Raw genomic sequence first — 26,905 nt, forward strand, 5'->3', positions numbered from 1 at the left:
AACCTCTACATCATCTCATCCACTTCTACCAAAGTAAACCATATGGACTCAAACTTGACAACGACAAAAACCAGGAAAACAAATTCCAATGTCGATTGAACTAAACTGGGAGACACTCACGAGTGGTCCCGACGGTGACGCTCTCGCTGAGCGCATCCGGGAATTCGTCCACGATAAATTCCAGACCGTTCCACTACCAAAATTCATCCGCTCAGTAACAGTACACGGTTTCGACTTTGGAACTATTCCTCCGCAGCTCGAGCTCAAGGATATCACAGATCCATTACCGGACTTTTACGAGGAAGATCTAGATGAGGATGATGAAGAGAGTGACGAGGAGCCGTCGCCACCACCACCGCCTCCAGAACCTGCGAGGATGAGGCCTGGTCCTGCACCGTGGGGAGGAAACACGAGGAGAGGTGGTGGGTTGAGAGGCGAGGTGTTGAGAAATGAGATGATGGGCCATGATTTAGGAAGCCCATTTCTGGGAACTTCAACACCAGGAATTCTAGGGGGATCAGGCCTGGGCGGTTACTTCCAAAGCCATCTTGGCACAGGCACACATACGCCTCTCGCCGCTGTTGCAAGTGCACATCACACCAACTGGATGAGCGTCCCAGGAACACCAGCTCGCGAATGGGGAACTCCAAGCCACACCCGAAACCCTTCACAAAGCAGTCTCACATCAGTGGATAACTTCAAGGCCAGCCTCGATCCATTACAGAGTCTGCGTGAAAAGGGAAGCGTGTCTACACTTGCGCCTACGTCAGTGGAGGCGTCACGACCACCAACAAGAGATACGCATCTCGGCGGCTCAGCGATTGTTGATGATGACGAAGAAGAAGAGGGAGAAGAGGAGGCAGGACGACGACCACGGGAACCCCGCGTGGAGGACGTCCAGGCTGTTTTCAGGATACGCTACAACGGCGACATTCGATTGAACCTTACAGCGGAGATTTTACTTGACTACCCTATGCCGAGTTTCGTGGGCATCCCCCTGAAGCTTAACATCACAGGCTTGACCTTCGACGGCGTGGGTGTGCTGGCACATATTCGCAAGCGTGTGCATTTCTGTTTCCTCGGTCCAGATGATGCACTTGCAGCTATTGGCCCTGACGACCCCAACGACGAAGGTTCAAAGGGTGCTGGTGGGGCTGCGAAGAGTGAGGATCATAAACCAAGAGTCGGCGGTCTCCTACAGGAAATCCGCGTGGAAAGCGAAATCGGAGAACGAGTTGGAGGGAAGCAGAGTCTAAAAAACGTTGGCAAGGTCGAGAGATTCGTACTCGAACAGGTCCGCCGGATCTTCGAGTCAGAGTTCGTGTACCCCAGCTTCTGGACATTCCTGGTGTAATTGTATCAAATGAAGGTTCATGGGTATATAGACTAGGCACACCACTTCTAATAGCCATGTAAAGATTGGCGCAAGCATCTTCGCTCTCAAAAACAGTAACATATACAAAGGTCGTCACATCATATCTTCTCATGTCAAGGTCCTTCTAAATCCCTGGTACGCTTGTTGAATATCCAGCTCCAGCTCACGCGCCTGCTGCTCGCTCAGCTCATCGGTCGCTCTCATCTGGTTAAGGGTAATGAGCCATTGTACGATCTTGCCACGGTTCTCAAAGTCCTTATCCGTAACTCGATTTACTGATTGGATGACATCAGAGAGAAGAGGATGCAGTTGGTCCTTGGAAAGAAGACCAAGCTTAACAGCGTCGAGGAAGGTGATGAACTCTTGGGTAGCTTCGAGAATGAGAACACCGCTGGTGTTGTTGGCAGCTGCGGCGGGGGCGGGAGTTGGCACTGAGGGGGCTCGGTCGATGGCTGTGGATGGCATGCCGACACGAATGCGCTCGGTTGCGCGAGGTGCTTCAAGCTATACCACTGTCAGTATCCAATGTAAAATTTCCAGTATGACGCAGGGGAATAGCATACATCCCACTTGGCCTTGAAATCCTCAAGATCGCCAAATTCCCTAGCAATCGTCTCATCTTGCAGCAGTGCTTTATACTGTCTTAGCGATCGCTCGCAAATTTCCGTGTACTCTGCTTCGGGAACAGCATCTTTAAGGAAGGCCTTTTCAAGTTCATCGAGTGTAATTATAATGCTAAAGAGCTCTGCGAGGGATTCTTGGAGGTCGCGCTCGGCACGGGTATTCGTGAGCTTGACTTCCTACGCTCAGTTGTTAGTTGAGTAACAGTGTAAGTCGAGTTAATTGTATATACCTCGTCAAGATTTATACTGGCAGAAAGGTGAGTGTTGGGAACATAACTGTGAGGAGTTGGCGCATAGCCTTGTCTTGGAATCATTATGAATTAAGCATTGGTTTGTAACTACCAAATGTTCTAAAGGGATGCGCCGCGATGGAGCTTGAGGTGGGATGCCTAGGATGTCCTGCGGGACATGTTACGTAGGGATCTTGGCAGAATATCCACACCGCCTGTCGTTTTGGTTGATGTCCCGTTATCGATAAGACCAGCAGCAAAATTTTTGGTTTTTGGTTTGGTTGCAAAGAGCCTCTGGAGACCCATCTAAAAGTTACAAACAAAAACCATACCTAATCCCCAAAAGTCGAATTCTTCACCAGCCAAGGCGCATTCAAGTTTTTCAAAATGGCGCCAGGCAAGAGGAATCTCAAGGCGACGAAAAAGTTCGAGAAGAAGCACCTTACAGGTGTTCTCGACAAGAGAAAAGCGGGCGCCAAAGTCAAGCAGCGCCAGCAGATGCTCGATAAGAAGAAGCAGCGAAGAGCAAAGGATGCCGAGTCCATAAGCGCCAACAAGGAGGATGAGGCTAAGAAGCCTGCCGCCAAGGGCAAGAAGGTCAACGAAATGAGCGTCGATGACTTCTTCAATGGCGGTTTCGATGAGATTATCGAGGATAAGAAGAATGGCAAGTCTGGAAAGCGCAAGAGAGATGGTCGCGCCGCCGAGGATAACGAAGACGACTCTGACGACTCAATGGGCGAGCAACCTGTTGCCAACGACAGCGACGACAACGAGGACGACGGTGAGGATCTCGGCATGAGCAAGAAGACCATGGATGAGCTCGCCGAGAAGGATCCCGAATTCTACAAGTTCTTGAAGGAGAACGACCCCGAGGTCCTCGACTTTGACGACAATGCCGATCTTGCTGAGGTCGATGCGCTCAGCGGCGACGACGAGGAGGAACAAGAAGAGGAGCAGCCCAAGAAGAAGAAGCAGAAGAAGGACAAGAAGGCCGAGGCTGTCGCGCAAGGAAACGAATTGACTCGTGAGCTTGTTGCTTCATGGAAGAAGGCTATGGCCGACAGACACTCGCTACGAGCAGCCCGACAGGTCGTTCTCGCTTTCCGTTGCGCCGCGCACTTGAACGAGGACGATGAGGAGGAGTCTCAGCAGCGATATGTTATTAACAGCCCCGAGGTCTTCAACGACATTCTTCTCCTTGCGCTTAAGGAGATCCCCACGGTTATGAACCACCACCTCCCCGTCAAGGAGTCAGCTTCCGGCAGGGTCCACGTCCAAACTGAGTCAAAGAAGTTCCACACCCTATCTCTATTGCTCAAGACATACACCTCTTCCATTATGCACCTCCTGAGCACCCTCTCTGACGACAAGACCCTCAAGCTCACTCTCTCTTCCATCACCCCCATCCTCCCTTACCTCCTCTCCTTCAAGAAGCTCGTCAAGGCTCTTGCCAAGTCTGTCGTCAACTTCTGGGCCCAGCCTGCCAGTTCCGAGACTACAAAGATCACAGCGTTCCTTGTCCTACGACGCCTCGTTGTTATTGGTGACAAGGGTATTCGCGAGACAGTCCTCAAGGCCGTTTACCAAGGTCTCATTCAGGGCTGCCGTGTTACAAATGCCAACACTGTCCAGGGTATCAACCTCATGAAGAACTCTGCCGCTGAGCTCTGGGGCATCGACCAAGCTGTTGGCTACACAACTGCTTTCTCCTTTATCCGACAGCTTGCCATCCACCTGCGCAACAGTATCGTCCACAACAAGAACGACGCTTTCCGCATTGTCTACAACTGGCAGTACACCCACTCTCTTGACTTCTGGTCATGTGTTCTTGCAGAGCACTGCAGTCCCCTGAAGGAGGCCGAGGCTGGAAAGGAGAGCCAGCTCAAGCTTCTTATCTACCCTCTTGTTCAAGTCACACTCGGAGCCATGCGTCTGATCCCCACCGCTGTTTACTTCCCCTTCCGCTTCCACCTAATCCGCTCACTTCTCCGAGTCTCTCGCGCGACGGGCACTTACATCCCTCTCGCCTCTCCTCTTATCGAGGTCCTCTCCTCAGCCGAGATGAAGAAGGCTCCTAAGGCCGCCTCTCTCAAGCCCTTCGACTTCGCCACATCATACAAGGCACCCAAGTCCTACCTCCGCACCCGTGTATTCCAAGACGGAGTCGGTGAGCAGCTCGTCGAGCTTCTGAGCGAGTACTTCATGCTCTGGGCCACCTCCATCGCCTTCCCCGAGCTCGCCCTCCCCGTTATCATCCAGCTCAAGCGCTGGTTGAAGCAAGCCCGCAACAAGAACGCAGGCAACAAGAACGCCAAGCTCGCTGGCCAGCTCATCCTTCTCGTCCAGAAGATCGAGGCCAACTGCAAGTTCATCGAGGAGAAGCGCGCCAAAGTCGAGTTCGCCCCCAAGGACCGCACCCAGGTCGAGGCTTTCCTGCGTGACTTTGATGTTGCCAAGACACCTCTGGGAGCTTACGTTGTGGGACAGCGCAAGGCTCGTGCTGAGCGTGCCAAGCTTCTCGAGGAGGCCAGAAGGGAGGACGACCGCAAGCGACGTGAGGATGAGAAGGGTGCCATGGAGGAGGACCCAGTGGAGGAAAGCGAAGACGAGGAAATTGACGAAGATGAGGACGAGGAGATGGATGGCGAAGATGTCATTGACAGCGAAGAGGATGATGAGGAGTAGCTATAAAATCTTTCGTGTTTTTTCTGGGTTGGTGTGTAAAACGGACATAATTTCATATTTGTTAGACCTAAATCAAGGATACCTTACCTCCTTTTTCTGTTAAACTTCATCATCAACAAGAACGATCATAATTTGTGCAAGAGGATGTAATGAATTCAACTGAAAAATGTCTTCGTAGTCATTCTCGCCCAAGGCTAGCGAGTCATATCTGTATAAAACACAATACACTAATTGATTGCCCGTGGTAATTCCAAACTCCCCGAGTAGAGCCATCTAACCCGCGATGGTCGATACCGAACCAAGAACCAATTTCTGAACCAAAAACGCCTTTTCCATGGTTGATTTCAAATTCCGCACGCCCATAACGCTTCATATCATACCGACAATTTCTTATAGCTCAGGAATACCCTCCCAAGTAAGTTGGTCACTGTGGCTTGTGGCATCACGGACTGTCATGCCCGTGATGTTTAGCACTGTCAACTCAATCTCCTCCTCTGACATGGCCTGGCCGGCGGCCTTCTGGCCCTCAAGAACATCGTACAGACTGTAGATCTGGTCGTTCTTCGCCTCAACTTGCTTGAGCAGTGTGCGAATGTTTTCAGCAAGGCTGAGACGGTCGCGGCGGCCCAAAGCCTTGTCGCGACCGGCGTATTTAGCTTGAATGCGGGTAAGCTCAAGTTGGAGATGGTGAGACTCATCCTCCAGGCCCTTAATGACTACAGCAAGCGCATGGCCAGGGTGCTGAGCAGGGCGCATAGTAGGGTCCTCAACCGATAGATCGCGATCTGTGACAGGGACAGGTCGTCGAATGGTAACACGCTTCTTACCGGCGATGATATCAGCGGAAGAGAAGATGCCACGGTGAGATGTGATGCGGCTGCAGACAGTGCAGTTCTTGCACTCGTGCTCGCAGAGATCATCAAGCACCCTCCTGGCATCGCTCGAGAGGGCAGGGCAGGTATCCTTGTCCACGCTCTTGATGCTATCAGCCGTGATATCAGTCGTAACCTGTTTGCGCGAAGGCTGGGAGTGCGATCGGGAGTGTGATCGAGAGTGCGAAGACTTCTGACTTTGAGCAGTCACATCCTGGGTGTTCGACTGCTTCTGCTTCTTTTCAGGTACCTTGACCTCCTTGCGGGCCTTGGGAACAACGTCGAGTTGCATCGAGTAATCGTTATCCTGGGTGGTGTTCTCAACTGATTGCGCACCAGTAGTCTCGTCGTTGTCCTCTACTGTGTCCATGTCATAAGTCGCAACACCCTTCAAAGAGCTTCGCCTCTTAGAATCGGAAGTAGTTCGGCGCTTGCTGCCCTGGTTTGCGACATTGGAACTGCTCTTCTTCGATGTCTTTCCGGGGATTGAGAAAGCAACCTTCTGCTGGCTACCAGACTTAGAGCTCTTACTCTTGCTCTGCGATTGCCTAGTTTCGCTCTGAACAGTGTTGTCGCGCTTAGTGTGTGTGCGAGTCTCCTCCTCTGTAACATCGGGAATAGTGGGCAACCTGGCACTATCGTCGGTCTGCTCGGTAATCTCCTTGGTCTCGGTAGCCTGCGCGTTCTCGGCAGTATCGACACCGTCGGTGTTACTGTTCATGGTGATGTCAGGAATGAAGAAAGCTGAAGTCATGTTCTCTTCAGTCTCATCGTCAAGCTGAGCAGAGAAGTCGTCCTTGGGAACTGGGCGGTAAGATTCCAATTGCTTCTTCAGGAAAATCACCTCCTCCTTGAGCTTCACATTCTCGTCGTGAAGGTCGTGAAGGCTTCGTTCGAAGCCCGAGTTTTCACGTCGAAGAATCTTGTTCTCCTCGAAGTATTTCTCGTTGTGTCGCACAAGGCTTGCGTTGTCCTCGTCGACTGTGGACTTCTCTTGCGAGACGTTTTGGAGTGTTTGACGCAAGTTCTCGATCTCCTCCTTTGCAGCGTCAAGCTCATGTTGAACACCATCGAGGTTTTCGCGAAGATCCTCATTCTCTTCCATAAGAGCCTTGTTCGTTGTTCGAAGCGAGCGGTTCTCGACCATGAAGGACTGCTGATCATGTCGGACGCCGTTGCCGCCGGCACGCAAAGACTCCATCTCTTCCTTGAGGGCCTCATGCTCCTTTCGCAGGGTTTCATTAGCGGCTGATAGTGACTTGTTCTCAAGATTCAGCGAGTCACGTCCGTGCTTAAGAGACATCAAGTCTCGTCGCAGAGTGTCATTTTCGCTACGAATTTGATCTGTTGACTCAAGTTGCTTGTGCGTCGTCTCCAATTCCTTCTGCTTGGTGCTCAGCTTGCGGGTGAGCTTGTTGATGTCCTCGCACGCCTCTTGGAGCTTCCTCACAGCGCGATCTCGCTCTTGAGAAAGAGAGTCGTTCTCAATCTCGTTCAAGCTGTTCTTGCGAGAAGCTTGTTCCAAACGCGACTGAAGAGTGGAGATTTCGATTTCTAGACCTTTTTATGAGTTAGTTATTTGCTATTCAATGATAGTGCAATAAACTTACGGTTCTTCTGAGCCACAAGATGCTCGTTGGCTCGTGAAGAGTCATAATCCATCTCGAAAGACTTTCGCGACTTAAGCTGAGCCTCCAATCGCTCAACCTGCTGCTGCAGGTTCTCGGCATATTCGTGAACCTTGTCGTAGTGCTCCTGGAGGGAAACAATCTCTTCGCGGATCATATCCATCGACACAAAGATCTTCTCTTCATCTTCAGGCACCTCGACTTCGTCAACCTCAGCATGAGCCGAGAGAGATGACTTCTTTAGGCGATCGTGAACTTTGCCATTCTTGACGAAGATGGGAACGCCATGTCTCATGGAACCGCTGAAGCGGAGTGTGCCATCTACGAAATCACCCAGGTGAGAGATATCGGGCATGAAAAAGGAGCGTGCGTTGCTTTCGTTGTGGGCAGGGCTAGCGATGGAGGCTGGTGAAGGAGGCACAGCAGTCAAGCTGGACCTGGCATCAGACATATTCGGTGAGGACTTTTGCTGTTCCTGCTCTTGAGGATCAGGGCTCCTTGCCGATTTCCGTAGGCGGTCTAGTGCGTCTGATAGAGACTCTCGTCGTTGTTTGTGGTCGGCCATTGATTCGGATGAAACTCGTGTGTGGACCTTGGATAGTGGGCTGGGGTTATGTTTGTTTTTGTTCCAGGATTGGTAAGAATGGACTCGGGCAGGAGACTTGGAGAGTATTGATGAGAGGTCGGACCCGTCGTCAACACGAGGTTGCATCTCGGAACGCGTTCTAGCGGAACCTTGCCAGGTGTCTTGTGTGATGTCGTCGACTGTGAACTTAATTCCAGCAGCAGGGGGTTTGTTTTCCTTGGACTCGGCGCTCATAGGGCGAGTGTCGGTGTCGTCGTCGTATACAGGCACTTCGCGTGTCTTGGGAGCACCGAAGAATTCGGGCCACTTGCGGTGGGCAGCCTCCCAGTTAACAGGCAGGTTGCGGGGGGCAGTCACGCGGGCAATATCCTCGTTGAGTCTCCGTGTAGACTCGCCGTCTGGGTCAGAAAAGACGGAAGAAGCTGTTTGGTCAACGGTGTCGTGAGAACCTGTGGATGATGGAGGAGAGTTGAATGGGTTGTCGCGGTTTGCCTTCATTTCTCTAAGGATACGGGAACGATATCGGCTGGCGGTGTCGGCCTCCATGGCTCCTTCTCACGCGTTGCGTTGAGACTTGAGCGTGAATTGGGTATATGGTGATATTAAGCGAGTATGGATGCAACAGCACCCGTGGCGCGTATAAAAGCGTCCGTGTTGGTGATAGGGGGGATTAGTTGAAGGCAATGCTATGTCTGCAATACATCTAGTGGGCAAAACGCGTCAAGAAAGACGTGAAAGAAGAAAAATAAATGCCACAAGTAGAAAGATGTAAGAATTGGAAGTGACAACGTCAATGTTGAAGGTGGAGAGAAAGAGATGCCCAGGTTTATCAAGTTGTGTTTAGGAAGGCCAGGGTCACGACTGTTTTTGGAAGAAAGTAAACAAAGCGCCATCAGACCCACTTTGGCAGCTACTACCAGCCACTTGAAATTGGGTTTAAGGCCGCTAGATCTGATGTCTCAATGACTGATTGGCCAGTATCAGCCGTCAAACCAAAGCCCTGCTGCCGCGGGGCTGGTTCCAGGTGAAACCCACTTCCACGCTGCAGGTCCGCAGCGCGTTGGGTCGTTTTTTACGTGCAGTGCATTCACGGTTCACGGTTTAGGAGTGGAGGTTAACCTAAAGTTGAGAGCCAAATTCTACAATAACAACAATACATACTGCGATATCATAATATTGAGCTGAGTGTCGTTCATGATTCAATACCACAGTATTAATTAAAACCGTTACAATTAATCTGCCATATAAGCGATGACTCCACTAGCAAGCGAAGTTTATTCATGTGGCACGTTCTTACCGTCTTCCCGTCTATCACAGCTCAATATTATCCTCAATCACAAACGAAGAAACGCCGATAGAGGCTAATTTTGACCAAGAAACACCGATATAATTCTGTTCATGACTCAAATAAGCCTCAACTTCTCACCGTTTCTTCAACCTCTAGTACATTGTTCTAGAACCCCATCTTGTGACCTGCTTGATTCGTTTCGCTGTGGGGCAGATCGCCTGTTACACCTTGTCTCGACTTAGATCCTGACTGGCAGACAAACTTGACACTGATTCAATACTGTCACAGAACTTGCGTTCTTTTTCTTACTTTTCCTATGTGAATATATCTATGTCGGGTCTTCCCCTCTCTCTTTCCTTCTTTCCAACAATCGTGTGCACTTTTACAGAAGCTGGCTTATCTTATACCTTGATACACTCCGAAATCGCCTTGCCACAATTCATGACATGGATCAACTTATCTCATGAAAACCGCGCGGCCTGATCCAAGCATTTTTTTCTCACATACTACAGAAGCCGCCAAGAAATCTCAAAATAAGGCCTACGAAGGCTTTTATAGATCCAATGATCTGGCTAAAAATCACTGCTGGCTTTGCCAGTGTGTTTGCCATCATCCAGCCCATCTCATGTGCGCCCAGCCGTGAGAACCCACAGCAGGATTATTGCCCTGTTATTTATACCGATAAACCAACAAACTGCAGTCCAATTCCAGAAACGTTCCTGAGTTTCTCGCCACAGAAATTAGACTCCCCTCCAGCAGAAACGCAGATTCTCGAGGATGCTCTAAGTGCTCTCTCAACGCTACAAGATACCTTCTTTGAACCAGACTATGCGACATGGCCTTCTGCGATCGACTGGACGGCTGCAGTGACAGGAACGGTCGTAGCTGGAATGTTGACGACTCTGTCAAAAGCCATCAATACTGTCGATCTGGCTGGAATCGATGATTGGAGAGTGAAAGAAAACATCATTTCAACTTTCTATGCGCAACTCGTCGGCTCTTACTTTGGACAAGATGTTTTGTCCCTTCGAGGGCAAGTAAGTAAAACCTCATACTAAGATTGAGCTCTTGAATGTTTGCTGACATTAACAAAGGCATACGATGACATTCTTTGGGTGGTTCTCGGCTGGGTCGAGGCCATCAAATTTGTGAGAACTCATGCCGACCTTCACTACCCCAAGATCAAATCAAAAGAGGCCTCACCAAAGGATGGTCTGAGAGATATGATCGATGCCATGCCTTGGCAAGGCTACAACTGGTTCTCATCTTTTGCGCACCGCTCTCGCATCTTCTGGAACTTGGCAACTCGCGGCTGGGAAACAAAGTTCTGCAACGGTGGCATGGTCTGGAATCCTCGCCTCAACCCTTACAAAAACGCCATAACCAACGAACTCTGGATTTCCGCTTCGATCTCCATGTACGAGCACTTTCCGGGCGACAACTTCACTGCGCCATGGCTCGCCAACGCTGCGTTCCCGGATAACGACCCGGCGCATCTTGAGGCAGCCATTCAGGGATACAAGTGGCTCATAGACGTCAACATGACCAACTCCCGTGGTCTTTTTGTCGATGGGTATCATATTGATAGTAGCAAGCCCGGCAACACTAAGTGTGACGTTCGAGACGAGATGGTGTACACGTACAACCAGGGTGTCTTACTCACAGGCCAGCGGGGACTCTGGTCTGTTAGTGGAAGTGCTTCGTACCTGGAAGACGGCCATCGTTTAATTCAGTCTGTGATCGAAGCGACGGGATGGAGCTTGAAAGACGAAAAGCCGGTAGATGAACTGAGTCGCTTGGGTCCCGGCAAATTGCCGCCCTGGAAAGGACTTGGACGAGGAGGTGTCTTGGAGGAGGCATGCGATGCTAGTAGCACCTGCTCCCAAGATGGCCAGACCTTCAAGGGCATCTTTTTCCACCACTTCACCGCATTCTGCAGCCCTCTCGAACCTCTCAGGGGTAAAGGAGGCAGGATAGTCGATCCCCATGGCTTTCAGAAAGTCAAGTCTATCCACGCAGGAGCCTGCAAGTCGTACCTGGGCTGGGTCAAGCACAATGCCCTCGCCGCTCTCGAAACCCGCAACGACGCTGGTCTTTTCGGCATGTGGTGGGGAGCCGGCATCTTTGACGCAACCGTCACATTGGACAACGACGGCATCAAGCACGGCGCCGAGAACACAACCGATTACCGCAACCGAGGAACACCAGCGGGTGAAACATGGGGTGGACGCCACAGGTGGCTTCCAGGAACCGGAGGCTTGTCACCGTTGGAGTCAAAGCCTGACCAGCAAGTTATGGACATTGCTCGGGATGGACTCCTTCCTAGGACTCGCAGACGAGAAGTGAAAGCGCAGCAGCAGGATCCCAATGCACGGGGCAGGGGCCGAACTGTTGAGACACAGGTCGGAGGGATCGCGCTGCTTAGAGCATATTGGGAACTTTCTCGATCATTTTGACGATGATGATATCTTACGTTTATGATGGAAACTGATTTATTAGAAATGATAGAAATGATAGATCGTGATATACAGCATATCACCCATGAACTAAAATGCAACTACCTACTTTACTGAACCAACACTACCTAAGTCGAGTGATGCGAGATCAAATCAGCCGCTTTTCGCATTCGCCGGCCCTAGCTCCCCAGCCCAATCGTTAGGAGTGCAACTTGACATCATGGTTCAATACTGTACGACCATTCTTTCAGCTCTTCCCATTTGAAGCGAATGCGAAATCTACAACGTTGCAGATTGGCTGGGTGCCTCTTGAACTTTCGTGGGAGCGCGCTAACTGAGTTGGGTGCGCCATTCGAGATGCCAGGTACGTCAGAGTGGCTGCGCATTCGCATACAACTGTACGTCGAATGAAAGTACATTTTAGGGATAGCTTCAAATATCAACTGGATGCGACGTTTGAGATATAAGAAGACGTGGTTTCCGCGAGAAGAACAGAAAGTATCATCAACACAATCAATCAATTAAGTCAACATAGCAACTCATATCATCTACCCTACAACCACAGGGTTCACTACTCATAAAACAACTTTACCACAACCACTCTACACTCTTACAAACAATCATCATGGGTCTCATCGGTCTTGCTATTGGCAGTATCTTCGGCTGCCAAGACAATCAAAACCGCACTGGAGGTTGCTGCCGTCGCCGAAACCTGAATCAACAACCATACCTGGCTTCATCCTACCCCGAGATCACAAACTACAATGGCCGATCTTCATGCCATCAGCGCAAGATGGAGCGTCGCTACCAAAGACAACTCCAGCGCGCTGAGCGCTCACAACTTCGTGTGGAACAACGAATGGAGAGGGACTTTCAGAGGGCTGAGAGACGACAGGCGGGTGTTATGCTTGTGAAACAGGGAGCGCAAAGAGTTGGTCTTGTTGGACAGCCTCAGGCTGAGGATGTTCCTGCTACAAGGGGTTATCGGGAGGAGACTAAGGATAATATGTATGAGTTGGGTGAGGTCAGTCAGCAGAGGGATGCACCTCCGTCATATGATGAAGTTGTGCGAAAGTAAGATACCCGATAAGGATGGAGTTTAGAGTTTGGGATTTGATTAGCCACTTTTATAGCGATATCTGATGTTATTTCAATGAATTGATTATAATTCGTTTAATGTTTCCGATTATCATAGAATTGTCCAATACGCCTTTCACTTACACGCCTTTGGGGCTACACGATGCAGTTGCTGGACAAATAGAATAGCTGTGGTTGGTAGCTCAACGGTGCAAACCTCCGATATCGAACCCCACGGACCCTTCTCCAACCCCTCCATTCCGGGGACCATGTCACTTTTATACATGGCAAAATAAATTATAAGAGACGTATTTTCGTCAGTTATTGTTCATAGATATCAATCAGGTCATTATCCATATATCTAGGTCAATGCAAGGATAGAGAATGTCTTATATCAGACGATAACCGGCCTTGTATCGGCCTCCCGCATTCTCGGTGAGTCCGCTGGCGTGATATTGACACCCGGTAGAGACTTGTTATCTGGTGCAGCGCTCTCCACATTCTACGTCACCCCTGTGCCAATTGACTCATTGCAAATAGTATTCCGCGAAACCAACAAAAATTCAGGTCCGATCTTTCGGCGGTGACAGGCGCTAGAGTTAGAGTCCCTTATACTTCTCGTCGCTTCACTCTTTGTTCTCACCTACAACAAATTTCTAAACACACAGCCAGCCCTTCACGATGCCTTCAGCTGATCCCGTAGTGGCCGTGCCTGTCAACGGTGCCGTCAATGGCACTGCCAATGGAACAAATGGCGAATCTTCCCGTCCCCAGACGCCGATGACCGGAATGGCCTTGACGGAGTACAGCGCAAACCCCTCGACACCTTCCGCGGAGAGACAGGCGCGCATCAAGGAGATTGTTCCTGAGGAGTATCTACTTCCTACTGGATACCCCGACGTGAGTTATATACTATATCTTCAGACCGAACAGAAGCTGACAGTAATCAAGTACCTTCGTCTTATCGCCAGCGCTACATCGAGAGTTTACGAGGCCTGCAAGGTCACTCCCCTCACCAACGCCGTCAACCTGAGCAACCGACTCGAATGCAATGTTCTCCTCAAGCGTGAAGACCAGCAGCCCGTCTTCAGCTTCAAGCTGCGCGGCGCTTACAACAAGATGGCTCATCTCGACCCGACCAAGAGCTGGAAGGGTGTTGTCTGCTGCTCTGCTGGTAACCACGCCCAAGGTGTCGCCTATTCCGCCCGCAAGCTCAAGATCCCTGCGACCATTGTCATGCCCGAGGCGACTCCTAGCATCAAGCACTTGAACGTTGCTCGTCTTGGTGGCCATGTCGTGTTGCACGGTGCTGATTTCGATGCGGCGAAGGAGGAGTGCTCGAGACGAGAGAAGCAGGATGGACTTATCAACATCCCTCCCTTCGACGATCCCTATGTCATTGCTGGTCAGGGAACTATCGGAAACGAATTGTTCGGTCAGGTCAACATGGCCAAGGTGGAGGCTATCTTCTGCTGTGTTGGTGGCGGTGGTCTCATTGCCGGAATTGGCCTTTACGTCAAGCGCATGGCTCCTCACGTCAAGATCATCGGTGTCGAGGCTCACGATGCCAATGCTATGGTGCAATCTTTGAAGAAGGGCGAGCGCGTTCTGCTCAACGAGGTCGGTCTGTTTGCCGACGGTGCTGCTGTCAAGATTCCTGGAGAAGAGACTTTCCGCATCTGCAAGGAAGTTATCGACGACGTTATCGAAGTGTCGACCGATGAGATCTGCGCCGCTATCAAGGACATGTACGACGACACTCGGTCAGGCCTTGAGCCCGCTGGTGCCCTTTCCATCGCCGGTCTCAAGAAGTACGTCGCCCAGAACCCCTCAGACGATTCAAAGCGCAACCTTATCGCTGTTACATCCGGCGCCAACATGAACTTTGATCGCCTGAGATTCGTTGCTGAGCGTGCTACCATGGGTGAGGGCAAGGAGGCTCTGCTTGCTGTACAGATTCCGGAGCGCCCTGGGTCCTTTGCAGAGCTCATTAACAACATCATGCCCCATGCTGTTACCGAGTTCACCTACCGATACTCAACCGACGAGGTTGCCAACATTCTCATTGGTGTCTCCCTAACAGCCCCCGCTCACCAGCGATCCGAAGAGCTCCGCTCCCTTATCGACCGTATCCAGTCAAACGACATGACCGTGACCGACCTCACACACGACGAGCTCGCCAAGAGCCACATCCGATACCTCGTCGGAGGACGGTCCGGCGTCCCCAACGAGCGCCTCTACATGTTCACCTTCCCCGAACGACCAGGCGCCCTCGAGAAGTTCCTCACCACGCTCCGTCCCAAGTTCAACATCAGCCTATTCCAGTACCGTAACTACGGCGGCGATGTAGGCAAGATTGTCACCGGAATTTTGTGCCCTGACGAAGAAGTCACTGAGCTTCACAACTTCTTGCGCAGGATCGGGTATCCTTATGAGGACTGCACCGAGTCACCAGTGTTCAAGACATTCTTGCGATCATGAGGGAAAAGGAATGGATGAAAAACATTTGGGCCTTGGTTTGGCGTTTGGTTTCAAAACGATGTTCAGGTCTATAAAAGATGGGATGTGGTTATTTGGGTCTCAAATTTAGCGAATTTGGGTGTGTTGTAGTTGATAAATGATGTGTATGGCATGATTAAAATAGAAATGAACTGAAAGTACTGTATATTATTGATACTCAGCCGTGTATATCTCGTACCCTAGTCGCCTACTATAGCTAGGAAGCTAAACGGAAGCCGAAGAGATGAAGATAGGTAGATACCTTCCTCTATCCTAGGATTTACTAATATATGTAAACTTATGACTATCTGACAATGAAGGTACGGCATGTTCACAGCCGGGGCATCAAGGAAAGACCCTTGAACCGTGACTATGCGACCTGTCTGCCTGCCTACTTACCTATATCCTGACCTTTAATTGTACTATTCCGTTGCCATTATCATAGTCATGAGCCGTATTGATTGATACCCAAAGATCGATCATCGATAATTGCGAACTATGGATATCTCTTCCTCTCTTGTGCTGAATTCACCACTACCTAGCAATCGCGTGTACTGAATCATGTACCATTCGTGAGTAACTGGTAATTCTTCCAACCTCTACAGAATCCGACATTTAAATGTCTTGTCTTACTTTACCCAACCAGCGTCATGATAGCTGCACAGCCACATGACGTAGCATAAACACTCCCTTACAGCATAGTCGTGCTCTCTTATTCATTCCTGAACTTTATTTTCTGAGTCTATACCTTCCACCGCAATCTGGTGCGCTTTGACTTGGCTTACAAGGGCTAGAATCAACGAGCCAGGCAGAATGTTACCTGCAATCAAGGCGAACCCACGATATCTTGAGGAAGACTCCGAGGTAGAGTGGGAGAATGAGAGTGACGAGGACGAGTGGGATTCTGAAGAAGAGGAATATTATGAGAAATTTAAGAAGGCTGAGAAAAAGGCGTTAAAGGCATTGGCTCAGATGAAGGACTCGGATGCTACTAAGGGGGAGGAGTGGGCGTTCAAGAGGTGGGATAAGAAGAAGTGGAAGGAACGGATGCTCGCGAAGGACGGGAGCCATATCCAAATTCAGGATGTATGCGGCCTCTGTTATCAAAATATCAGAAAAGGATGGACCATGGGATGTCAGCCTATCAGAGGAGATGAGATCATGGCATGTAAGGATGCAATCCTCATCAATGTCTTTTCTATTACTCATATGGATGGCCACAGTGCTCAATCATCATAAAGACCCATATGGAACTTGCCCTGAATATTGCTCGAAAACGTTCTTCTCTCCCTGGGGGCCCAAGACTATTCGAGGCACGGATAGGTACCCTTTATGCAACAGACCCACGTGCACGATGTGCGCCGCATCTCCAGAGTCTGTAGCGGTGCATCGAGACTGCTATCGTGTGTTTATGCAGGCATATCCAGAAAGGCCGGCATTGGAACATGTGTGGCTTGCTACAGCCTGGACAACTCCTTGGACACACACGCCAGGGGAGGCTAAAGTGCACCTTGATCTTGCCGACGCGTCGTTGGCATCGGTCACTGCCCCTACAGCCAAGTCGATAGGCTTGCCGGAGCTGGAATCACTTCCAACCGAGATTCTCCAGTCAATCAGATCCTACTCGTCTGATCATCTATTCTGGCGCTATTCATATATCAGAGCTAAAGCAGAGGAGATGTCGAGGGTTGACAAAAGCACTTCCAATTATGACAACACGTCCTGCAAACTCGACACCATCAACAGTTGGCATCGAGGGGAGAAGATAGAGACCAACGAAAATGGAATCGAGTCTGGTGTGTTCCGAATAACCGTTGATCGCTATGGTGTGCTCGATATAGAGAGACTCGCAGAACAACCCGAATACAGGAATTGCGAGTGTCTTCGAGGATGCATCAACAGGGTACTTCAGAGGGATTCTTCTCGAGTACGAGGATGGGACTCAGAGGGCTTGCAGGCAATGCAAGATAGGTATTGACCCTATTAAGGAGTACTTCAGGCCGGCATTCGTCTGCAAGCACGAAATTCCAAAGGGCAAAAACCCTTTTGATGTCACGAATTACGAACTCAAATTCAATATGGGAGAACATAAGCACGGCCATGGTCGTGCTTCTAAGCGCTGGCAATGTTCGGATGCTCGGACAATGTCTATCACAGTTAGATTTGATGACAGGGTGTCTATACCCTGGATTGACTTCTCCGAGCCTGGAGAGGAGGCAAGCGAGGAATATGACTCCGATGAGGACGAGTTCGATTTTCGACCACTATGACCAACCTGATGACTATCACTCCGATGACTACCCCTACTATGATAACTTTGATTAAGATTGCCTACCTAGCTAAGTCTGGTTTCTTTTGAGGACTGTGTTTGCCTATAATTTGTTGATCGGACGCAAGTACGGTACAATAGCCTGCAAGTTCCTTCTCGTTGTTCCACAAATTACATTGGGTGAACTTCACATGGTCGCTCTTCCCATACCGTGAGGTGAACAGCAAACCGGCCGCTGGGAGCATAAAAGACGAATGATTGGTCATCCTATGCTGGCTTAGACCAGCACTTAGGCTTCTTTAGAGAATGATTCTTCTATGTCACAAAACCCCAACTTCTCCTGCCTTGCCTACCTACTTGGTATTCCATCTTCTAACAACAATCTTCCAGTATGGGTCAGGTTATCGCTGTTATCAAGTTCATCATGGGTCAGGTTATCACTGCCATCAAGTCCATCATCATGTCTCCCGGTCTGTGCGATACATCCATCACTTGGGTCCCGATCGGCCGTCCTCCAAGCCCTCCTGCAACAGTTGACGAAAGGGATGAAGACGATGAAGTCTTATATCTCCCTCAAGAGTGTGCTCTTTGTTTGGAAGCCATGCACTTGGATGACAAGACTATCGCAAGTATGCAAAACAACCCATCTCCCCCTTTCCTGCAATGGATCAAGGAACTTGAGACTTAGGCGTAAACTACGAGAGAAGTATTTTTGGGGCCCCGATCTTGCTAACTACCCATCACAGTGCTTGGTAACGACGACTCTACTCTTCCTACTTATTACTCCAAAGTATACCGATATTGGGATCTCTTAACGAGTCGGTATCCAAAACGGTGGCTTGGGCTCCGATGTAAAAAGGGATACGCCAGCATGAACGAAACCGTGGCATTTCATGCGGACTGCTATCGCCTGTTCATACAGGACCACGGTCAACCCAACGCCCTACAAAGCCTTTGGACTTCGTCAGCATGGAGATACCCGTGGCGTCCACGTGCGATCGCTGTGCATAAAATAGACTTCGAAGATCATGATCTACCGTTGATTAGTACCTCAGTAGCGACTACGCTGGGGATGCCGAAGCTGGCTTTGTTGCCTCCAGAAATCCTTCAGGAAATCAGAGAAAGAAGCTTGAGTAGTAAGCTCTGGAACTACTCAGCTATCAATATGCTCTCAAAGACTTTATCAATGGCTGCTAAACAAGATCGCAGTAGGCATTGCCAAGTTCACAAGCTAGACGAGATCGAAACATGGGAACGTGGGCAGCCGCCTGCGAAGACGGATAGTGCTTCTGAGTTCAAGATCACCAAACTCACAATAGACCGTCATGGTATTCGCAAAATCGAGAGCCTCTCTGAAAGGCCACAGTATGAGTACGGGCGATCCGAAACTCGTGCTTATGTCTTCATCGACCCGAGTCAAGCAAAGCAGTGCCGTTTCCAATTCAAGGTATGCATCATTACTCCTCTTCAACGATTATTAGTATCTCTAACGGTTCTATAGCTTGACATAGCGCGTCTGTCCTTCGATTCAGATGGGCCTGACTTTCCGCAAATATGGGATACCCCAACGCCGCCATTCAAGGGACTATCGTTGTCGCCCAGAACGTCAGGCTGTTTGGATCCAAGATTCCGTATCGTCGACTTGCGCAACACTACCGGCCTCACGTTTTTCTATTATCACCACTCACTCCTCCGGATCCATTCACATACAGCCAAATCGCCAACAGCACTTGAAACATATCGACGCCTCTCTAAAACCGGCTATACGAACCTGGTCTGGGCATATGTACCCATATCCCCTAGCGATCCAATCCGTGAATTCGGTATACGACAATATGAAGAACCATACTATGAAGATTCTGCTCGCTGGTCTATAAGCTCCAAGCCTACTGTGATGGTAAGTCACGCAAACTTGAATCGCAGACATTGGCTGATGGTGATAGATCCGAACCGAGCTTCTTGACGACATTATACTCGGGCCTTCAGATGATAGTCTCACGATGAGCCACGTGTTTGAGTTAACTCCTCATCTTCTCGTGTATACCGAACCGAACGCCCTTAGGTACGTTACATACGGGGCAGTGGGTGAACCTGATCCGACTGTTCGATATGGAAACCCAATGCCCGCGTTGAGCGATTTCACTGGTCACCGTAATCTCAGATACGCCATCAAGGCACATGTGCCGCTAGATGGTGCAGTACGCGTCGATGTGTTCTCTTCACACACTGGGTCGTGTAAGGGCATCGTCCTATAGTATAAGAATGGCGCCCAGAGAGCCGTGGGACCATGCCGACTCGGCATCGACTCTTTCATCACGTATCATAACCCTGTGAGCCTGTGCTGTTCTAGTCGCAGTTTTTTGGAAAGACAGTCCGACTTTTACAGCAATAATAAGGTCGAATGCACAGCGGCAGGTGGTATACATAACCATGCACAACCCGGAGATTGGGACTGCTCACTGGTGCAAGGATCCATTAGATACGTTTGGAATTGTTGGGGAGCTCTCATGGAAGTAAGAGCAGAGTACGATCTATAGTTCGTACACAAGTCGATCATGGTTTGGAAGTACCGAGAACTATAAGTTGGGCCTCTTTTTGCGACCGGCATCATGATTAAAGGGCATATTATGACAGTGCCGCAAAGGTTAGGGAACCTGGTCAACAACTAACTACTGTTGGCTTGTTGCGTTGGGTCAGTTGAAGGTTAAAGGAGGAATCGTTTAGCAATGGTATGGTAAAGATGTATTTATTATTGCATTAGCGTTAAGTAGCGAATGTAACCTGTATACCAGGCATATTAAAAATTGACCTTACTGGAGGTTGTCATTAATTGCGATATTGAAGATCTACCCCGGCTCTTGTACGAGTCTCGCCGAGTGTTCAAACCCCAAAACCATCAAACCTCTGAATATATCGACCTTATTTTGAGTTTATCAAAGTGTAGTTGACCGAAACGGATAAAAGTTTAAGACAACTATTACAATAAGTGATCGCGTACGGGGTCAAGTCGGAAATGGCTGGCATGGCGCGTAGTAGAACACAGCGTCCGAGTCAGTGCTTCAGCTACTACGATCATTATGGATCTCGTCTATCACAGCTGAGACAGTCTAACCTAACTATATTGTTACGAATGGCTTACCCATTTCTCAAAAAAAAAAACACACCGCAAATACCATCGTGATCTTAGACAGACGCGACCCAACTGTTGGCAGAGATTGGACCATTTTAGAGACTATAGATGCAAGGTACGATTCGTGAATGCTGGGCGTGGCTATTGAATGGCTATCAGTCCCTGGAAATGGAACGTCATAAACATGACCAGTCGATTCGGGAACTCGCTTGTACTGTAATATACTGTACGGAGAACTGATTTGGGATTCGTACATTGATTGTGGTGACCTGAAGATGCACATGAAAGGACCTAGGAGGAGACAGCAAGCCGTTTTAGGAAGCAATCCAATCTGTCGTGCCTTCTTCTTCTTCTAGCGAGTTTCTATGACCAGGGCTAGATGGTCATGGCGTTGCTTGACCGCTGGCCCTTGCTCAGTGCGACCTTCTAGAAAAATCAGAGTTGAGAAGCTAGAAAAGGTACAGTACAGGGCAGGCATCCATTCTGTCTCACCCTGAAAAAAGAAAATTGGTTGTTTGCGCCATTATGACGGTCATTTTTGATAAAACAATTGACGCAATCTGAATGTCTGACAGGGCTGCAGTTTTCTCACACCGCGGGCAATTGAAAAGAAAGCACCTGCATATTTGCGCGTGGGCTGGCTGTACCTTCCTTGCCAACCCAGGGCGTAGGTGATTTAACTTAGGAAGGTGCATGCAACTGCGATAAACCCGCCCAGATGAAACAATATGACGAAACGTTTCACAGAAAGGATTCCGCCGAACATTCTATTTATCCAAAGCATCCAAGACCAGGATCCCTCCGACAACATGCCTCATCTGATATTAGCATTTGCATTGGCATAAACGCGAACAATGCTGCAATCTATCCGCCGATGAACTTATTTCCAGCCACAGCTACCGCTAGAGGCGCGAGCTAACTTTACCTCCAGAACGGTACTTCGCCTAGGTACCTGCGCAGGTACCTCTGCCTCCTGCGGTAACTTCGCAAAATGCAAACAAAACTCACCTATCCGCCTCTCATGGGACAAAGCAAGAAGAAACAAAACAGTGCTACAACGTTTATCGAAACTCTCTAGAGCTTCTCCAACGGCCATGCCTAATAGCAGTTTGCCGAAGCAAAGCATATCCAAACGGATATCCTGCGACAAAAAGAATGAAAAGAGGTCTTCTGACCGATGACCCCTTTCCCGGTAGGCTGGAGGCTGGCTGCACGGATCCGAAGATCAGGATCGACGTAGCGGAGGGGGAGGAAAATGATGACGGCAGACGGCGACCGCTACTAACCCTAAAGATACACGGCTCACCGTCAGCCACTGGCGATTGAATTCACGTTTTTAATTACATGGTCCTTTTCACCCAACAATGTGTGTTCAGCTGGAGCTCCGTGGTGAATGGGATTACGACGGCGGAGAAGCTATCGGGTCGCTTCCGTAACATCAGACCTCTTAGGGTCAGATTGTTTCTACCCCTGCCAGAGACCGACGCAAAGAACCATTGGGCGCCCCGTGCGCGCTCGGTCATCTGCGCTTGGTGCCGTCCGCTAGTGAGGATGAGAAGGACGTTGCCAGAGCCAGGGTCCTTGAAAGGGTTAAGCTACAGTGATTGATTCCATGACGAACAGCACATCCTTCCACTGAAGCTTTATCGAAGCATCCGCAGAAGCACCAAAGCGTCAATACAAGTCCGCACGCACTGACCCAGCCGCCAGTAGCACTTCTGTTTCACTTTCTTATGCTCTGCGTGGCAACCAGCACGCCACTAAACTTAGGTGCTGAAGCCCTCCAAGCTACATGCGCATGTGCCAAGGTACCGGCACCACCACGCGGGCATCGCATTTTGGTTCATCAGCAACCCGTCATTATCTCAGAATCCGATCATGGTGTTTTTCGGCAGCCAGTTGGCACTTTCTCCGGTCGTCCAAATCCCGTCGAATTGCTTGCATTGCCGATGCTTGCTTGCTTTGGCTTGCTCAAATACTCCACCCAATGCGTCCTTCTCCAGGGCCCCTTGCGACTTTGCCCGTTTCTTACACGCTCTTCACCGTGTGTGACGGCACTGCCCGCCCGTCCACCTAGAATCAATACCCCACACAGAGCTCGCCTTAAGCGTGTGAGTGGGCGGTGGGCGTGTGAGACCGTGTGAGATCCAATGCTGAGGGGCCCTCAGTGCTGTGGGTGGGCGTTATTCCTGTGGCGGCCAGACTACGCTGCTTGGGCTCAGGGACTGGAATCCATCTTTTCCCATGCGGACTGCTCTATCTTCATGGTTCTTGACCTCCTTCAACCGATTTCCTCTTCGAGCTGTGCATTGTGCCAATTGCCACCCTCGCAATAGCTTCCCTGTTGTTTCTTGACAGCTCCCCACTTGCTTTCTTCTTTACAACCCTCTGCTAGAGACTTTCAGATACACTTCGTTTCTTGGCACGTTCAAGCTTTGGTAGGTCTCTACATCAGACTTCAGCCTTTGTCCGCGTTGCCGTCATCGCTCACAGCTTTCAAAGCCCACATCCACGCGATCATCCTTGACGCTCAACTTTCTACACTCGCACCTGCAACAGCTCGCTCCTTGCTCTCGTGTTACGGAAGATTCGAAACCGCCGCCCTGGATCTCTGTGTGACTTGTCAGCTCGCCATTGAGCTTGTGACTATAGGATTTGCATCTTCCGCCTCTTGCGGAACCTACGTATCGACCCTGGACGACTATACAAACCTCTCGTGCCTCAAATCTTGCATCTTGAGTCGGTAAAACGATTGTACAAATTTGATTACTCTGTTTCCATCAACGACCGCCCACGAGACGTCACACCAGAGCATGACCGTGTCTTGCTCGACCGCCAAAGCTCCAGTCAATATTTGCGATTCATAACTTTTCAACTACATTCACATTCAACAGTAAACGAACGATAAGGAATTATCCCCGGCGGCTGCAGCAGCGGCTTGCGAGCTTGCTGGACGGAGGATAGTAGTCATCGTCGCTACAATTGCGCTGACTTCTGGCTACATTCTTTATTATGCCTGCAACAATGAGGCGGGGTCGAAGCTCCGGATCGCCGTATAGGGCGCTGGCTCATCACCAGAATGCTGCGGCAGCGGCAGCTTCGTCCGACTCTGTTTCCTTGATTCGATCTTTCAATGTCGAGACAAACCCTACGCGGCCAGTGCGGCCCTCGCCGCTCACAGCATCGCTCATTCGAGATATGCCATTAGACTTGGTTGACCGAATCAGATCGTTTCCTCTTTTCATGTCCGCTCCTGAGGAGTTTTTGGTCGCCATTGGAAACCACTTGAAGCCTCAGATTCAGAGTCCCAACGATCATATCGTGACTGAAGGAGATGAGGCCAAGGCAATGTACTGGTTGGTGCGAGGTGTTGTTGCTGTGACCTCGCGGGACGGGGAAGCGGTCTATGCTGAGCTTAACCCCGGTTCGTTCTTTGGTGAGATAGGTGTCTTGATGCAGATGCCACGCACAGCTACTATTGTTGCACGCACGAAATGTCTCCTGCTGGTTTTGAAGAAAGAGGACCTACATGCAGTGATACCCAAATTCCCGGATATGGAGAAAGCCATTCGAGAAGAAGCACAAGAGCGCCTAAACCTTCTAAAGAAGAAACGACAAGAGGGCGGCAGATTGACCAAGTCACCTCAAGGGGATTTCAGCGCTCGGGAGGCAGTGCCTGGCGAGGTTTCCACTGGAGAAAGGGGTATAATCAAAGATGGTACCGTGGTCAACAACAAGAAGAGGAAATCTCCAAGCCCGGGTATTATGGAGGACCCAACAGCTGGTAGCGCCATTGGAAGTGGTCAGATTAACATTCGAACGACACTCAAGGAGCTACCGCTCTTTTCTACCCTTCCTCCAGATATGCTTCATTTCCTCGGACTCAGTGTTCAGCCCAAAACCTACACACCTTTCACAGATATTGTTCGTCAAGGTTTGCCGGGCAACGAAATCTTCTTCATCGTCCGCGGAGAAGCCGAGGTGATTCACGATGAACCAGTTTACGACAGTAATGTTCAGAACAAGGCTCTAGCTATTCCGAAGCGACCGCGGTTAAAGGCAGGCCAATACTTTGGTGAGGTTGCAAGCTTGGGGCTGTCTCGTGGCCGAACAGCTACTGTGCGGTCCATCACCTCCGTCGAGTGCATCATGATCACTGGAGACGTTCTTGACGAGTTCTGGAGGCGCTGCCCTTCAGATATCTTGAATCAGGTCAAGGAAACGGCGCAGTCGAGATACCACAAACAGAGTGACGATGTTGACATGGTTGATGCCGATGGCCGGGAAAAAGCCAACAAATCTGATCCAACAACCCCTACGACGCCAACAAGAGCATCACTCCCCAACCTCACATTCACGACACCTTCTAAGCCAGGATCTCCTTCGAAAGATGACACTGGGAACATAGCACCTAAGGATCCTGACCCATTCCTGAGTGTCAATATGGAGAACATCAGAAATCGAAGACGCCATTCTTTAGCGCCCCCTGTGCCTCCTACAGACACATCCACTTCCATTACCAATGGTGCAAGATCTCGTTTGTCGGAGGTTACGCCTATCAAGTTTGCATTCTCCGAGACGCCATCTGACGACGACGTTCCGGCCAAGCGAGTTCGAACTACTCTGCCTACAAGGCCCGTCACCATGAGCAAGCCGGTATTATCAGATGAAATATTAATCTACATTTTCAAGCACATGGACATAGGAGAAATCTTCCGGCTGCGCCTTGTCAGTACACATTGGCGTAAGCTTCTAACGACGTCGCCCAAAGTCTGCCAGGACGTGGATCTCTCGATTTACAACCGCAAGGTTTCTGATGAAGTTATACTCAAAGTGCTCGCTCCGTTCATTGGCACTCGCGCTCTTTGCATTGACATAAGCAATTGCTTCCACATAACCGACGAAGGATTCGGGGCTCTATGGCGCAACTGCGGCAAAAACGTTCAGAAATGGAAGATGAAGTCTGTTTGGGACGTCTCCGCTAATCAGATTTTGGAGATGAGCGAGAACGCCAAGGGGTTGGAAGAGGTCGATTGGAGCAACTGCCGTAAGGTTGGTGACAACCTATTAGGCCGTGTTGTTGGCTGGGTTGTGCCTGATCCGCCACCTAACAAGTCAGTTGTTATTTCCAGCTCAACTGCTCGTTCGCGAACCAAGCAGCAGCAACAGAAGCCTGCACCACAAAACGTACTGCCACCCGGAACTGTGGTAGGATGCCCGAAGCTGAAACGCCTTAATCTGTCCTACTGCAAGCACATTACGGATCGATCTATGGCTCATCTTGCAGCACATGCCTCGAACCGTATCGAGTCGTTATCTCTTACACGCTGTACATCAATTACGGACGCAGGGTTCCAATCATGGGCTCCTTTCCGATTCGAGAAACTTCAACGGCTGTGCTTGGCAGACTGTACATATCTATCTGACAATGCCGTCGTTGCTCTGGTGAATTCAGCCAAGAACCTCACCCACCTGGATCTATCATTCTGCTGCGCGCTTTCCGACACTGCAACAGAGGTCGTCGCTCTTCGACTACCCAAACTAAAGGAATTGCGATTGGCATTCTGCGGAAGTGCAGTCAGTGACGGTAGCTTGGAGAGCGTGGCGCTTCACTTGAACGACCTGGAGGCTCTGAGTGTGCGTGGCTGCGTACGTGTTACAGGGCGAGGCGTTGAGAATGTTTTGAATGGGTGTGGAAGACTCAATTGGATGGATGTTAGTCAATGCCGCAACCTCGAGTCTTGGATTCGAGCTGGTGGTGTGGCGAACTGGGGCTTTGATGCTCGAATTGGCCAACGTCCTGCAGAATCCGGTGAAATTTCTGCGTCAGGAGAGGGCGAAGACGATGCTCCGGCACCAAAAGCCATGAGTGTCGCTATGCTCACTTCGCAGAACTTTATGCCACGGTCTGCCTTCGGTTACAGGTCCAAGAGAGCAAGACGACCTGTGAGTTTCGTCATTGAAAAAGGACGTGGAAGTTTAAGATGAAGGAAGAAAGGCGTATTGGATAGCATGATTATGGAAATGATAGCTGCTTGAGGGGTGCATAGGGATAGGATATGTTGATTACAGCATTGGCGTCAGAGTCATGGAGCATTTATCATTACGTTTGAGTTTCATACTGAGATATGCAGAAGGAGAATTGATGGGATTTATAAGATGAGGCGATGCGAATTGGATGGAA

At 49.9% G+C, this 26,905-nt stretch overlaps 10 protein-coding genes across 10 annotated transcripts; 8 read left to right on the forward strand and 2 right to left on the reverse strand.

The window, feature by feature from the left end:
* Positions 1-88: 88 nt before the first annotated feature.
* FIESC28_04164 (uncharacterized protein) lies at positions 89-1,354 on the forward strand (the record flags this gene model as incomplete). The annotated part of the gene is made up of 1 exon (XM_031158311.1): positions 89-1,354. The coding sequence occupies one exon, from the start codon at positions 89-91 to the stop codon at positions 1,352-1,354; it is 1,266 nt and encodes a 421-aa protein (XP_031017616.1).
* Positions 1,355-1,483: 129 nt separating this feature from the next.
* Positions 1,484-2,312, reverse strand: FIESC28_04165 (uncharacterized protein; the record flags this gene model as incomplete). The annotated part of the gene is made up of 3 exons (XM_031158312.1): positions 1,484-1,879; positions 1,939-2,175; positions 2,229-2,312. The coding sequence occupies 3 exons, from the start codon at positions 2,310-2,312 to the stop codon at positions 1,484-1,486; spliced, it is 717 nt and encodes a 238-aa protein (XP_031017617.1).
* A 303-nt stretch (positions 2,313-2,615) lies between these two features.
* Positions 2,616-4,916, forward strand: FIESC28_04166 (uncharacterized protein; the record flags this gene model as incomplete). The annotated part of the gene is made up of 1 exon (XM_031158313.1): positions 2,616-4,916. The coding sequence occupies one exon, from the start codon at positions 2,616-2,618 to the stop codon at positions 4,914-4,916; it is 2,301 nt and encodes a 766-aa protein (XP_031017618.1).
* Positions 4,917-5,306: 390 nt separating this feature from the next.
* FIESC28_04167 (uncharacterized protein) lies at positions 5,307-8,548 on the reverse strand (the record flags this gene model as incomplete). The annotated part of the gene is made up of 2 exons (XM_031158314.1): positions 5,307-7,348; positions 7,399-8,548. 2 exons carry the CDS (start codon positions 8,546-8,548, stop codon positions 5,307-5,309), a joined length of 3,192 nt encoding a protein of 1,063 aa, XP_031017619.1.
* Positions 8,549-9,853: 1,305 nt separating this feature from the next.
* On the forward strand, positions 9,854-11,746 carry FIESC28_04168 (uncharacterized protein; the record flags this gene model as incomplete). Its single annotated transcript, XM_031158315.1, has 2 exons — positions 9,854-10,327; positions 10,385-11,746. 2 exons carry the CDS (start codon positions 9,854-9,856, stop codon positions 11,744-11,746), a joined length of 1,836 nt encoding a protein of 611 aa, XP_031017620.1.
* Positions 11,747-12,371: 625 nt separating this feature from the next.
* On the forward strand, positions 12,372-12,824 carry FIESC28_04169 (uncharacterized protein; the record flags this gene model as incomplete). The annotated part of the gene is made up of 1 exon (XM_031158316.1): positions 12,372-12,824. One exon carries the CDS (start codon positions 12,372-12,374, stop codon positions 12,822-12,824), a length of 453 nt encoding a protein of 150 aa, XP_031017621.1.
* A 680-nt stretch (positions 12,825-13,504) lies between these two features.
* Positions 13,505-15,304, forward strand: FIESC28_04170 (uncharacterized protein; the record flags this gene model as incomplete). The annotated part of the gene is made up of 2 exons (XM_031158317.1): positions 13,505-13,723; positions 13,775-15,304. The coding sequence occupies 2 exons, from the start codon at positions 13,505-13,507 to the stop codon at positions 15,302-15,304; spliced, it is 1,749 nt and encodes a 582-aa protein (XP_031017622.1).
* Positions 15,305-16,135: 831 nt separating this feature from the next.
* Positions 16,136-17,592, forward strand: FIESC28_04171 (uncharacterized protein; the record flags this gene model as incomplete). Its single annotated transcript, XM_031158318.1, has 3 exons — positions 16,136-16,408; positions 16,740-17,118; positions 17,192-17,592. 3 exons carry the CDS (start codon positions 16,136-16,138, stop codon positions 17,590-17,592), a joined length of 1,053 nt encoding a protein of 350 aa, XP_031017623.1.
* A 390-nt stretch (positions 17,593-17,982) lies between these two features.
* FIESC28_04172 (uncharacterized protein) lies at positions 17,983-19,846 on the forward strand (the record flags this gene model as incomplete). Its single annotated transcript, XM_031158319.1, has 7 exons — positions 17,983-18,220; positions 18,338-18,425; positions 18,514-18,583; positions 18,639-18,727; positions 18,801-19,038; positions 19,093-19,488; positions 19,535-19,846. 7 exons carry the CDS (start codon positions 17,983-17,985, stop codon positions 19,844-19,846), a joined length of 1,431 nt encoding a protein of 476 aa, XP_031017624.1.
* A 3,899-nt stretch (positions 19,847-23,745) lies between these two features.
* On the forward strand, positions 23,746-26,709 carry FIESC28_04173 (uncharacterized protein; the record flags this gene model as incomplete). Its single annotated transcript, XM_031158320.1, has 1 exon — positions 23,746-26,709. The coding sequence occupies one exon, from the start codon at positions 23,746-23,748 to the stop codon at positions 26,707-26,709; it is 2,964 nt and encodes a 987-aa protein (XP_031017625.1).
* Between the last annotated feature and the right edge of the window lie 196 nt (positions 26,710-26,905).

Source organism: Fusarium coffeatum (assembly GCF_003316985.1).
Source record: "Fusarium coffeatum strain FIESC_28 chromosome Unknown BRIP53273_contig_86, whole genome shotgun sequence".
NCBI lineage: Eukaryota > Fungi > Ascomycota > Sordariomycetes > Hypocreales > Nectriaceae > Fusarium > Fusarium coffeatum.